Below are 12,688 nucleotides of genomic sequence, written 5' to 3'. Positions count from 1 at the left end.
AGCTTTTATTAATGATGTCCACAGACTAATGCTGTCATGGGCCAAGGGCTCAGACCAGCAACATAGCAGTTTTGGAGATGTGAATGAAGTAAATTAGCTGATAAAAGATGCCTAGATGATTGGACTAATTGGGACCTAGGGAGACTCCTGCACTCCAGGAAATTCTCCAAGTCTCCACTTATCCTCAAAGTGAACAAGAAGCTTCAGTTTCAAATTGAGTGCATTTTCCATCCATGGATTGGCTTGTTTTGTTCAGTTTTACTTTGAGTGTTTGAGGTTATCTTTTCGACGTAACAGCTAAACCCACGGCTTCCTTTCTCGTAAAACCAAAACAAAAAGGCTTTCTATTCAGGTGCCTTCAGTGTGTGCACATGCATAGTACATACCTGGGATCAAAGCCAGCTATATAAAGTCCTTGATTCTGTGTGGGTTCAAACACATATCAAAGCTTCAGGATCCTGAAAGGTTTCACTCTGCTTCCTGAAGACCTGAACACTGCTCCCATAAAGCCATGGCTTGCTTTGGATTCCGGAGGCATGGGGCTCAGCGGGACCTGGCTTCTAGGACCTGGCCCTGCACGGCTCTCTTTTCTCTTCTATTTATCCCTGTCTTCTCCAAAGGTGAGTGAGGCTTTTGGAGGATGAAGGTGGAGGAGGGGTTTCTCCCACCTGCGTTTCATTTCTTTTAGCAGTCAAGGACAGTGATTTATAACAAAGCCAGAAGCTAAAGCTAAAACTCCTGGCTTGGATGGCTCTGTATTCCAAGGCAGGGAGGGGAGAGCTGACAGCAGCAAATAAGCAGAGCTAGAGCTCATAGCACAGCACCAGGCATTGACTAGGAGCTTAATGAATACATCTGAGTTGGTCTGGGAGATGAGCAATTTCAGACACTTCTATAAGATTGGAAGAAAATACTGTAAGGTTAAACGATTTAAGAGAGGAAAGATATCCGTAGCCCTTAATGCATTTAAGTTTGGAATCAGGGTGAACTCGAGAATTTCCTTTTTAAAAAAACATGGATTTAAGCGAATCATATAAAGTTTCTTTCCTACCCAATTTACGATTTTAAGATTTTCTAATTCACTTTTATAAATGAATCAGCTCGTTTAAAATTTAAGCCTTCTTTACTCAATTCAGAGTTTTAAGGTACTCAGTCAATTCTATAAACTAGTTAGCTAATTACTTAAAAAATGAAAGCAGTTTGAAATTGTAAAACCAAAAAAATAAATAAATAAATAAATAAAAGAAGGAGAGAAAGAAAGAAAGACAAAGAAAACCATCAGTCTGTTTGGCATAAGATACTTAACAGCCACCTGACCTATCTGTGGACTTCGGATGCAGATTCCCCAGTTTTCAGATAAAATAAAGCTCTTTAGAGGTTGTTACCAGGTTTGCTATAGAACATAAAATGGTGAGTATTCTCACTGAATTTCAACTTTATTTCTCTCTAGGCTGTCTCAGTTAAGAAACCATGTGGTTTATATGAAATATCTTAGGTGCTCAAAAGATATTTGATGATTAAATTATTACCAGATAAGATATACTCATGTACATTTTCCTATTCTACATGTTTTGAACATGTAAAGATTAAATACTCTTAGAAGTAATTACCTTTACTTTGTAGAAAATTTACCTCAACCTGTAACTGAGATTCTCCACTGAAAAATGAGTGTGACCAGATTTAGTGGTGATAACTGGGAATCTGTCTGGGGGGAGGACAGGAAACTTGGTTTTCTTTAGGCTTAGCGTCAAAACAATAAAGATTATCGAGTGTTCATATGGGCAAGTTCTAATGGTGGCTCCCAGGAGTTTATAAGCCAAAGGCAGACGTTTCAAGAGGTGTGATTAGTGCACAAAAAACGTTAATACAGGGTAGAACATGATTAAATACTGCAGTGGAGTTATAACAGTGCAATGCTGATCTGATAGACAGGGATGAGGGTTGGGGAAGAAGACTGTTATCTAGCCGGCCGGGGCTGCTGGATTAACCCTAGCAATGGCTGCTATCATACTGTTCTCTCTTCTGAGGACAGATGTTGTCCAGTCCTCTTGAATATCACTAGAAAGGGCTAGTGATAGAGTGATTTCTGTAGAGTGATTTATACACAGGAAGAGGTGTCCTAGAAACTCAGACTGGAGTGATAGGTTGGGATTGGATCATGGAGGACATAAATGGCACTTAGTTTATTTGTCTTTGCAGTCAATGGTATGTAAGGCATTAAAGGGTTTGAACAGAATGAGTGACATGGTTCATCCAAGTTTTGAGTGTCACTTGTGTGATCGACCAGAGAGGGGACAGGTTAGTTACAGGAAGGTTTGACACAAAGCTACCATTTTGTAGATGACAAGAGCCTTTTTGAATGGAGAGCTGGCCTCCCTTATCCTGTTGAAGCCAGAAGGAGAAAGAACAAAGGAGCACGAGGGTGTTCGAGTGAAGGAGAAAGAGTGGCGGAAGAGGTGGTGGCGGTGGCAGGGGAAGCCCACAGAAGTTAACAGCAGGGTTGCCTCAGCCTACAGAGGAAATGACCCGGTGCCCTCTACTCTGTGGCTTCCTTCATCTAGCAGCATCCCTCTCTCTGATAATAATGCCAGGGAATGTGGTGGCTGGCATAGTGATCCAGGGTTCAGCCACTGTGCCTGAGAGAGGTACAGGACCAGGTAATGTAGGCAGAGGTTTGTGAGGTTTACATTGAGGGGTAAGGCAAGATTCTGTACCTCAACCTACAAAATTTCCCATACTGCTCATTATAGTTCCTGTAGTTCTATGATAACCTTAGAATACCAGAGGTAGAAGGCACTCTGTTATCATCTGACCTAATCCCCTCTTTCTGCATGTGAGGGGAAAATGAAGGCTACAGGGGAGGCATGACTTGCCCCAAATCACATATTTCATGGTAGGACCAAGCCTTCAGTTTGTCACATCAATGTTCTTCCCGCTATAGGAAATTCTTGTACAATAAGGAAACACCTTCTGGAGATTAGCTGGAAGACAGCTAAGAGATTGAGGGGACGGGTTGGGGGGAGAAGCAAAGGGATGGGGAGTGTTTGTTGAAGGGAGCGAAGGGCTGAAAGGTGAAGCTGGAGGGTGCCCATCACAGATCAACTTCTGTCAGCTGGAGATTTTGCCTGAGCCTTGTGGTAGGTGAGCATGAGTTTGCTTAGTTCCCTCTAATTTTCTCTTATTAGGGATGCACGTGGCCCAGCCTGCAGTGGTTCTGGCCAGCAGCCGAGGTGTTGCCAGCTTTGTGTGTGAGTACGGGTCTTCGGGCAATGCTGCCGAGGTCCGGGTGTCAGTGCTGCGGCAGGCCGGCAGCCAGGTGACTGAAGTCTGCGCCGCGACATACACAGTGGAGGATGAGTTGGCTTTCCTAGATGATTCCACCTGCACTGGCACCTCCAGTGGAAACAAAGTGAACCTCACCATCCAAGGGTTGAGGGCCATGGACACGGGGCTCTACATCTGCAAGGTGGAGCTCATGTACCCACCACCCTACTATGTAGGCATGGGCAATGGAACCCAGATTTATGTCATCGGTGAGCAAAACCATGTCACTAAGCTGACACCTTTTGCATTGCTGTCTTCTTGGCACAAAAACAGCTTTGTTCCTTAACTTCAGGTGGTTCATTTTAGGATTATGGAAATTCTTTTTAAGAGTTCTTTGGTATACCACAGGGTAGTCTGGTTAATATGGGTGGTCACGCAAACAACATTCTGACTAAAAATAAAATGGGTTGGGGATAGTGTTTTTTCTACTGGAGGTTGGGGCATTCATTCTGGAGTGATAACCATCACGAAGTTTGGTCTTGGGCTTTTGATAGGACATTCTTGGGGAAGTGGCCTCCAGTAGCCAGACTTACCTGTGGACTAACAATACTATTTAGGGGTGGACACCAAGGTTGGAAGCTCTTCCAGAACCTTTTCCTTTTTTCACTAGTGGGGGGGAGTAGGGTCCTAAAGTTTAAAGAGTGTCTCAAGCAAGCTCTGCTTTGTTTTCTGTTGTAGATCCTGAACCTTGCCCAGATTCTGACTTCCTCCTCTGGATCCTTGCAGCAGTCAGTTCGGGGCTGTTTTTTTATAGCTTCCTTATCACAGCTGTTTCTTTGAGCAAAATGGTGAGTGCAGTGCTGATAACACACCACTTTTGGTGGGGATGCCTTCAGTGATAGCAACTGACCAAATGACGCTGTTGAGTTCAGTTTTCTTGAGATGAAGCAATAAATGAAGAACAGTGGTAAAGGAAGGACAGTGGTAAAGAACGCACTAGAACTCTTGGCATTGGCCTTTGAGGTTTCAGGATGACTAACATTTTAGATGAGTGTGTTTGACATTGAATGTTTGTGTGCTTCTCAACAGGGTTTCAGTTTGAGTAACCGTTTGAACAACATGGGGCAGCTGTTTTGCTCTTTGTCTTCAAGACAATTGTACTTAATAACCCTGAAATGTAAGATTAGGTTGGGCCAAATGCTGCTATAGAAGACCACCTGGATGGGTTTTATTCTCCCCCGTAGCGTCCCTCTACTTCACCTGGAAGCCATCTCTTGGGGCCACCCTGCTTGTGCCTTTCTTGTCCAAGCTGTAGCTGTCCACAAAACACCTTTCCAGGGCTCCTTGTCACCCAGTCTGCTGAAATGGGAAGTCTTGCCTTCCCCTCCAGCCCAGTAAATGAGAACACCAGTTTTTATTTATTGCAGTTGTTGGAAGAGATGGAGGTACAAAATCAGGCCTCCTGTCAGGATTTCTTTCTGATGGTCTCTTTCAGCCCCCTCTGCCTATGGTTAGCTTTGTCACCACAAAATTCTCCTTCCGGGCCTCTCATCCTCTCCTCCTCTACCTCCCCTCTCCTTCAACTCGATTCCAAGACCCTCTACTCAACCTGTTCTATTGCTGTAGATTCTTCCTACCTCATTTGCTAGAAACTGCCACACAGACAAGTAGACTAGAATCTCAATTTACTGAGGGGATAAAAATTGGGAACCGAGGCGGACTAAAAAGTACATGAGGAGTGGAGATGAGAAATACAGCTCTAGAACAGAGTACCTGAAGTTTAATATCTTATTAAGCTCTTCCCCTCACAGATAAGATGTAGTCAATTACCATAGGCATTTTGGGTGTTCTTTCTAAAGCTTTCTCAAAGTCCCTTTCTCCTCTCTTGCAGTCAGGGAAAATGATTGCTATTTTACATCAGTAGCACAGAGTGATTTATCTAAAGTGAATTATAATAGCTGAATCAAGAAAATCCCCTGGGGCTTATAATTCTGTATGTGTACATTCACTTTTTCAATGGGGTAGGGACCCAATATTTGTTGAGTCTCATTACGGCTAGAAACGGCTTCTGTATTTCTCAATAATAATTACTGTTTCTTTTTGTGTTTGGCAGCTAAAGAAAAGAAGCCCTCTTACTACAGGGGTCTATGTGAAAATGCCCCCAACAGAGCCGGAATGTGAAAAGCAATTTCAGCCTTATTTTATTCCCATCAATTGAGAGACCATTATGAAGAAGAAAGAACATTTTCCAGTTTCTAAGAGCTGAGGCAATTCTAACTTTGTGCTATCCAGCTATGTTTGCTTGTTTGTATATTTTCGGGGGGATCTATCTCTCTTTAATATAAAGCTGGATGCAGAACCCAAATGAAGTGTACTACAATTCAAAGCAAAGGTGCAAGAAAACAGAGCCAGGATGTTTCTGTCACATCAGATCAAATTTTAGTAAAAGTATCACTTGAGAGCAATATGTGGATGCAGCATTATGATGTGGGGTCAGGTATATAGGTTAGGGAGTGGTGCAGTCCAAAGAAAGCAAGGGAAGGGAGTTAGGGAGAGGAGATATTGTACACACTTTGTATTGTAAATACAAGTGTGAGAAGTTTATAGCTGAAGTGATGTTTTCAAGATAAATTTTTGTGTTATTTTTCTTAAGTGTAGAATTACATGAAGACTTTAAAAATACTCACATGGCTATATTCTAGCCAGTGATTCCAAAGGTTGTATTGTACCAATATATACTTTTTATTTGATAGTATTGTGCATGGGGGCCACATGTGCTTTTGTGTATTTGCTGATGGTTTCAATATAAACACTATATGGCAGTGTCTTCCCACCAGGGGTTCAGGGGAAGTTTTATGGAGGGGCTCAGGACACTAATACACCAGGTAGAATACAAGGTCACTTGGTAACTGGCTTGGAAACTGGATGAGGTCATAGCTGATTCCTGTAGCCACATTGGGCTGGATTGGTGTTGACATGTGCTTTGGGCTTTTATGTTAGCTCCATTCAAAGGTTTGCAAGGGAGTCAAGACTGGTGTATCTGGTTTAACTCCATAGAACACCATCATCAAGTACATGGCTCATTCCGGGACTCTTGTAGGTATGAACTTCCAGGAAGCTCTAGTTTCACGAGAGCCCCAATTCCTTACACCTGGTTAATGCCGTGGATGGAAATCAGCAGCAGGTAGCAGGGTGGGGAGATGAGGGTTTCTGAAAACTAACACTGTTGGTGTTTTTTAACTCACTATTTTCCATGAAAATGCAACAACATGTATAATATTTTTAATTAAATAAAAATCTGTGGTGGTCATTTTCCAGAGTTGTCTTTATCTTCCTTGTATCTGAATATTGTGTTTGAGTTTGTTTTTAATGGATTCATTCAGCAGCTGGTGGAGTCTCCATTATTAGGAATACTGGGAACAGATTGATAAAAAGGTAAATAATGCTTCATGAGGCAGCCATTACCTGCAAGCCATTCTTGGAAGGAACTCCTCCTCTGTCCTTTTCATTTCTTCCCATCTATTTGAAATATAAAGCAGGAACAGCATAAGGCCTTTATAAGTCACACAACATTCTCTCTAGCACAAGTTCCTCATCTCCTCTTTCTTGCCTATAAATTTCTCAGCTCAACTCATACCGTTGCCATGGCAACTCCTGTGTTGTCAATCATGTTCCTTGCAGCCATTTTGATCTGCTTCCATAGTAAATGGAGCTTTCCTTGTGGCTTCTGAGTGGACTATTTCACACATGTGGGGAAAACATAGCTGTGGTCCTGTGTTGCCATCAGCTGGCAGACCTGGGCCTGGCCCACTGAGCCCTCTGTGACTCTTGGTTAACCAATGTTTAGCCTCAGTCTACTGGGTTTCCTCTCAAGTTTTCTTATTCTTGACCTCTACATCCTGTTATTATCTTGTGAAATACTTCTCAGTGTGACCAGGGACCACCTATAACTGAATCAACTGGGTCACTTACTAAAAATGTTGATTCAAGTGCTTAATCTCAGATGTACTGAATCAGAAACTTTGGGTGATGGGGCCAGGTGTTTGCTCTCCCAGCAAGTGCCTCAGTTCTTATACCCATCGAATTTTGACAATCACTGTGTGGGCAGCCTCCTCTCTCTCCTGCTCACTATAGCTCTCTCTCTCTCTCTCCCTTTTTTTCCTGCAGGTGCTAACAAACAAATGAGACAGCACATAGTGAGCATTCCATAAAGATTTTTAAAATAAAAACGAATATGTCTTTCAAAATACAGTAATCACAATGACCTAGAATGAGCCCCTACTATGTTGAAGACTGTACCTCTTGCTCTCTTGGCCTTTGATTGGAAGCCACGAAGAAACACACAATTTAGGAGCCCCAATGGATAGTGTGTTACTATTTCTACTTCTTTATATGTCTTTAGAGAGATAATTCTTTTCCATAGTTGATGGGCCTTAGACAAAGGACCTCTCAGGTATCTTTCAGACATCATTAGACAATGGGCTACTTTAAATAAGCTTAATATCTCCTCTACTGTTACCTGAAATTCTACCATTAGTTATTGAGTTAAGCATTGCCTTCTCTACTCATTATCAATTTTGAAAAAGATATAATCCTGCTTTAAAAAGTTTCCCCTATGGCAGAGGAAAAAGGCAAGAAAGACTGTGACCTGGGCTTCCACTCAAAGGGGAGAAAACAAATTGGGGGGTTTCTGGGCACCAAATGGAAGTCTTTTCTGATCCCTGTTTTCTTTAGAGGGTAGATCTGTTACTTGCAATGATCAGAGAGATTCACTGCCCCCAAATCAGAGGAGTGACTTTTTCCTGGCATGTCAATCTTCATCACTATCTCCAACTCTGGCATCAGGGTCCTGGGGAAGCCCAAAGACTCCACTCATCTCAATAGGGCTTAGTTCACCATGGAGAGGAGAAGGCTGGGCACCATAACCCTTCTCCCTGGAACCACTGGTCTCAGGTAGGAATGTGGATGACAAAGGGAACATGGTAGAGCTACCAGTGCTGCCTGACTCAGCCCCTACTCCTACCAGTTCCCAGCACATACCTCGCTCACCTCCCTTCTTCCAACATGGCACTCTCATTTCTGCTACTTTCTGTTTCCCTATTTCTCAGTGCCAAACATCTTTAGCCCTCATTTTCACATCTAACAAGACTCATCTCAAATTCCGCATCCAGCATCAGATTCACTGACACTTCAAGCCCACGTTGATCTCTCCCCTTCTGTTTCACAGCTATACTTGGTTTCATCCCTAATAATTTCAAATGTGCATGTCTTTTCTCCCTAGATTCAGTGGGAACTTCTCCAAAATAGGAATCATCACAGCTTTTGGCACACAGAAGATGCTCGGATCAACGTATTGAAAAGTTGGGGAGCTAGGACATCTGGGACTGTCTTCTATGTAGAACCTGGCTGTGTTTTCTTGGTCTCAGTCGAATGTCTTTCCCATTTGACCAGCAGAACTATGTGTGGGTCAGTCTATCACTTGGCTTAAACCTTCAAGACTCTGGAACGTAAGCTCCAGCTGGCTACCCTGCTTCATACATTTTACTTTTATCTCAATCCAGTTTTCCAATCTTTTTTTTTTTTTTAATTTCTTTTGAGAAGGGAAAGGAGATGAATTCTCATTGTTACTCCCCTTCTCTCTTTTTTTAAACCATAGGTTGTTGCTAGAACTGACTATATTTTTATACTGAAGCTGAGCCTTCTTCCACCTTCACAGTGGATACCCAATTTACTTGAGACTGAACTTGCAAAATGTTGATGTCACTGTGCTGTTAATTGGAGCAAAGCCAGCTAAGAAGTTTAAGAGTTTATGAACTTAAGTTATTGTTTTGGGAGGTCTCAAAGCAAAAGAGAAAATGGTTTTCTCTGGAAAGTTATTCCGATTGCCTCACTTCTCTTTTGCACCTGCTTAGATTATGTGACTCAAGCGCCTTGCGGGCCTTGTTTTATTTATTTTTTTCTTATTTTAGGTCAATTTTCTCTGATCAGACCAGAAAGATGACACACCCTATTGATGGAGAGAGAGGCAAGGTTTTTTCCTTTCTCCTTTACGTGACCTTGCCTGCAGGCTGGGATAGCTGTCTGTAGGTAGGTTTGCCAGATTCAGCCTTCCACCCCCTTAAACAAATAAACCCACAAAACCCAAAAAACAGGATGCCTTATATTTGACCTGACAACCCTATCAGCAAGAAAGTCAATACATCTAATGTGGTGTGAATAAAACATGTTCTGATAACCCTCCCCAGAAGTTTCTGGGCAGGAACAGCCTGAGAATAGCTGCTGTTTCCATTCTAACACTCTCATTCTCTTGTCCCCATTCCTGGGCATGTGTGGGGCTGATACTTAGTGTTACTGGGGGCTACTGGGTCCCACAAAAGGGGTAGCCATTAATTTTCTAAACATTTTTCTCAGAAGAACTCAAAACCCTCTGTTCTATATGGTCAGAAGTCTGACATTCAGACCCTTCTTGGAAATCTTTGCTTTCCAGGGTGTACTCTATTATAGCTATTCTTGCATTTATTGTGTCCAGTTGTTATTTGGAGCATTTGGAAAAAATGCAGATTGAGGTGCATCAGACCCAGAGCTTCTCATTTATAAGATTGGAGGCGAGACCTGGGGATTTAAATTGTCCAGTAAGTTTTTGGATCATACTTTTGGAAGCCCTGGTTTAACTCAGGATCCTACCATCGCAGATGATTAAGACTAAAGAAGGGACTTGGGAATTATTTTTACATTTTATAAGAAAATGAGGCTCAGAGACATTAGGGAACTTGTCCAAGTTCCCAGAGGAAGGCAGGGTTTGAACTAGGCTGAGAATCAGTTCTCTAGATTTTCACATCAGGGCTGTGTACAGTGGGTGACACTATGAAGAATTCTGCCCAGGGGCTCCTTTTCAGGCTGCTTCTGGAATGTCACTATCACCATTCCAGGCTACCCCAGAAAACCTGCTTGTCTTCCACCTCCTCCCCAGCAGCTCTGGGTGGTCATTACCGCTGTTCCTGGCCTGCTGTCGCTCTATCTTCTCTCGCTCTCCCTTAACTTTCTGGGTCACTAGCAAGAGAATCTCAGGTGTTGCAGCCTGTCCTCAGCAAACCTACAGAAGAATGCTGCAGAGGAAAACAGAAAACAAACCCCTGCCAAGAGTCGACCAGCAATGCCAGCAGTAGGCTGAGAAAACTTCCAAATTCTGCGGGAAGTCATGGAACAACTCTGTGAAAAGATACATGCTCTTTTTATCACACACAATCAGGTCGCCATAGCAACCAACAGTGTTTTAAAAACATGATATTAGTCCCACAAAAGAATATTATCTATTCGAACAAAAAGAGGAGGCTCTCTCCAGGAGGGATTGTAGGAAATATGTTTCAGGAAGCCATTTCAAATTTTAGAAAGCAACACAAATGATTTCTCATGAACAGCGCTTTTCAGGACGTTTCCTCTTTCTTCACCTTCACAATATTTTAGTTTGTGCTGCAGTCATCCCACTGTTAACTTATTTTTTTCTCAACTTTTTGAAAATGAGTCTTGCTTTCCTTCTTTGTAGTTAACTTGCAATGCAGACAAGATCTCTAGTTTCCTATAAACATTTTTTTTTTTTTTTTGCCCCTGACACATCAAAGTTACCACTAATCATGACTGGACTTCGAAGACAGGAAGTTTGGATTTGTGAACGAAGAGCAGCATTCTCTAGTATTGCTCTCCTGTGGAGGAAGCTGCCATGGTGGATACGGTTCACGAGGTCCTTATTCTGAGTGAAGAGGGAGAAGAAACCAACTTGTGAAGCCTTTCACACTGCATAGGTATACATTAGCTAAAGTAATTCTCACAATGTCTCTGCAGAAGAGGGGCCGCCATCATCCTCATTTTATAGATGAGAAAATCAAGTTTCATAAAGATTGTATTATTTGCCTAAAGCCACACAGCTAGTAAGAATCAGGATTAGAAATGATGTCGAATTCCACCATACCTTAATTCTGGGGGTTACCTGCAAAAGGAAGAGGGCAAAATGGCAAGTGAATGGGGATTGGAGTGTTCAGCAAGTAAAGCATGTATCATGGGGGCTACAAATGTGTGTCAGAATAAGTAAATACTCTTTGGACAAATGTTTTAAAAGGTTTTTTGAAGGTGCTCATTATGAGATTAGCTGTAGCATCTGAATTGTAACCAGAGCGAGAGGAAAACAGGAAGTTGAAGACATTTCACAGTGGACGTCTGGTTTCAATCCACAGTCGTAGCAGTAGCTGATTCCCCATTCACTGGTGCTGAAGTTAAGTGCGGCCACATTGCTGGCTGGTCTCAGGTGTTATAGCTTCTCACTGGGAGATGGGGGAAAATGGAAATTAGTCATACATCCTGTGGGAAGAGTTGATCCTCATATAACCAGTAGTGTGTTCCCTGCAAATGGGGTCATTCTGCATTCAAAACAGGCTGGTCATAGAAAGTAATTACCAGTGCAAGTCAATAGGACCTACTCTGCATGTATCTCTAGGACTCTTGGAATGGGGCTAGTTTGTGAAAGAATAATAATCAGCCTGGAGCAAAAGGGGAAGTTAGGGGGTGGAAGTAAAGAGAAGGGAGAGTCTCTGAGTTGAGGTTGAGGGATGCTGGAAAATAGCAACGAGTCCCTTGAGGAAAATAAATAGAGAACAAAAGCAGAAGACAGAGGCCTAAAGATACCTCCCTCCCCACCCCCCCCACCAGATGGCAAATAAAGTGGACCAATATTCTGGGATCAAAATTATAGTGCAGGGCCCAAAGCCACAGGCCACATGGAAGATTGAGAGAAGCCTATGTCAGAACAAGGGCACTATCCAGCCTAGTTTGTGACAGAGGTAGCTACATAATTTCTACCAGAAGTCAATGTGTGGGAACACCTGGGCCCAGAAACGGAAAAAGATGTTCTCTGCCAGGAATGGGAGTTAAAGGCAACAGTTCCACTCTGGATGGATGGTGATGGAGGCAGGTATGTGTGGTGTGGGAATAGGAACTGCACAGAGGTGAAAGCTCCTTATGGGAGAGCAGTGTCAGAGAGCATCACAAAGGAACTGCTGAGTGCTTTAAGCTTATACAAAGCTAAGTAGCATGGACCGTACTTGTGCCAATTTGAGTGTTTATAGTGTTTGTAATTTGTGCTTGAGGAGATGGTTCAAGGAGGGTATGAGAGACGTTTTCAAGATGTGAAGGGCTATCATATGAAAGAGGAATTTGATTTGCTTTACGGGCTTCCCAGAGCACTCAGCACTGGTGTTCCATAGGGGCACATGATAGAAAGGGGGATTAGCATGATTTTTATTCCTATATGTAGACTTGGGTTCAGAGCCAGGGAAAGTACATTTTATTGGGTCATATTACAGATTGGCTCAAGGCAGGCCAGCTGGATCCTCATCAACATCAGCTGGTGGGGAAGGGAAAGTATCAGAGGATT

At 42.7% G+C, this 12,688-nt stretch overlaps 2 protein-coding genes across 3 annotated transcripts in view; both read left to right on the top strand.

Moving 5' to 3' along the window:
- The first annotated feature begins 325 nt into the window (after window positions 1-325).
- CTLA4 (cytotoxic T-lymphocyte associated protein 4) lies at window positions 326-6,576 on the top strand. Of its 2 annotated transcripts, XM_032415145.1 has the most exons (4): window positions 326-620; window positions 3,186-3,533; window positions 4,003-4,112; window positions 5,378-6,576. In XM_032415145.1, the coding sequence occupies exons 1-4, from the start codon at window positions 512-514 to the stop codon at window positions 5,480-5,482; spliced, it is 672 nt and encodes a 223-aa protein (XP_032271036.1). In that variant the 5' UTR covers window positions 326-511; the 3' UTR covers window positions 5,483-6,576. The 2 variants fall into 2 exon arrangements, with proteins under 2 accessions (XP_032271036.1, XP_032271084.1); XM_032415193.1 differs by lacking the exon at window positions 4,003-4,112 and having other exon boundaries at window positions 5,378-6,564.
- Window positions 6,577-12,020: 5,444 nt separating this feature from the next.
- ICOS (inducible T cell costimulator) overlaps window positions 12,021-12,688 on the top strand; it is a 79,037-nt gene continuing 78,369 nt past the window's right edge. Inside the window, exon 1 of the mRNA XM_032403950.1 lies at window positions 12,021-12,226. The gene's annotated coding sequence lies outside the window, so the exon portion shown is untranslated. The remainder of the gene's footprint in view (window positions 12,227-12,688) is intronic.

The sequence above is a fragment of the Phoca vitulina genome, unplaced genomic scaffold (genome assembly GCF_004348235.1).
Source record: "Phoca vitulina isolate PV1807 unplaced genomic scaffold, GSC_HSeal_1.0 scaffold1, whole genome shotgun sequence".
Taxonomy (NCBI): domain Eukaryota; kingdom Metazoa; phylum Chordata; class Mammalia; order Carnivora; family Phocidae; genus Phoca; species Phoca vitulina.
This window is presented reverse-complemented; position numbering and strand designations above follow the sequence as displayed.

Excerpts from the sequence above, each read along its gene's own strand:
- CTLA4 (XM_032415145.1), top strand. The coding sequence starts at position 512 with ATGGCTTGCTTTGGATTCCGGAGGCATGGGGCTCAGCGGGACCTGGCT. Across the intron at positions 3,534-4,002 it reads AACCCAGATTTATGTCATCG|ATCCTGAACCTTGCCCAGAT; the intron begins GTGAGCAAAACC and ends TTTCTGTTGTAG. Across the intron at positions 4,113-5,377 it reads CTGTTTCTTTGAGCAAAATG|CTAAAGAAAAGAAGCCCTCT; the intron begins GTGAGTGCAGTG and ends TGTGTTTGGCAG.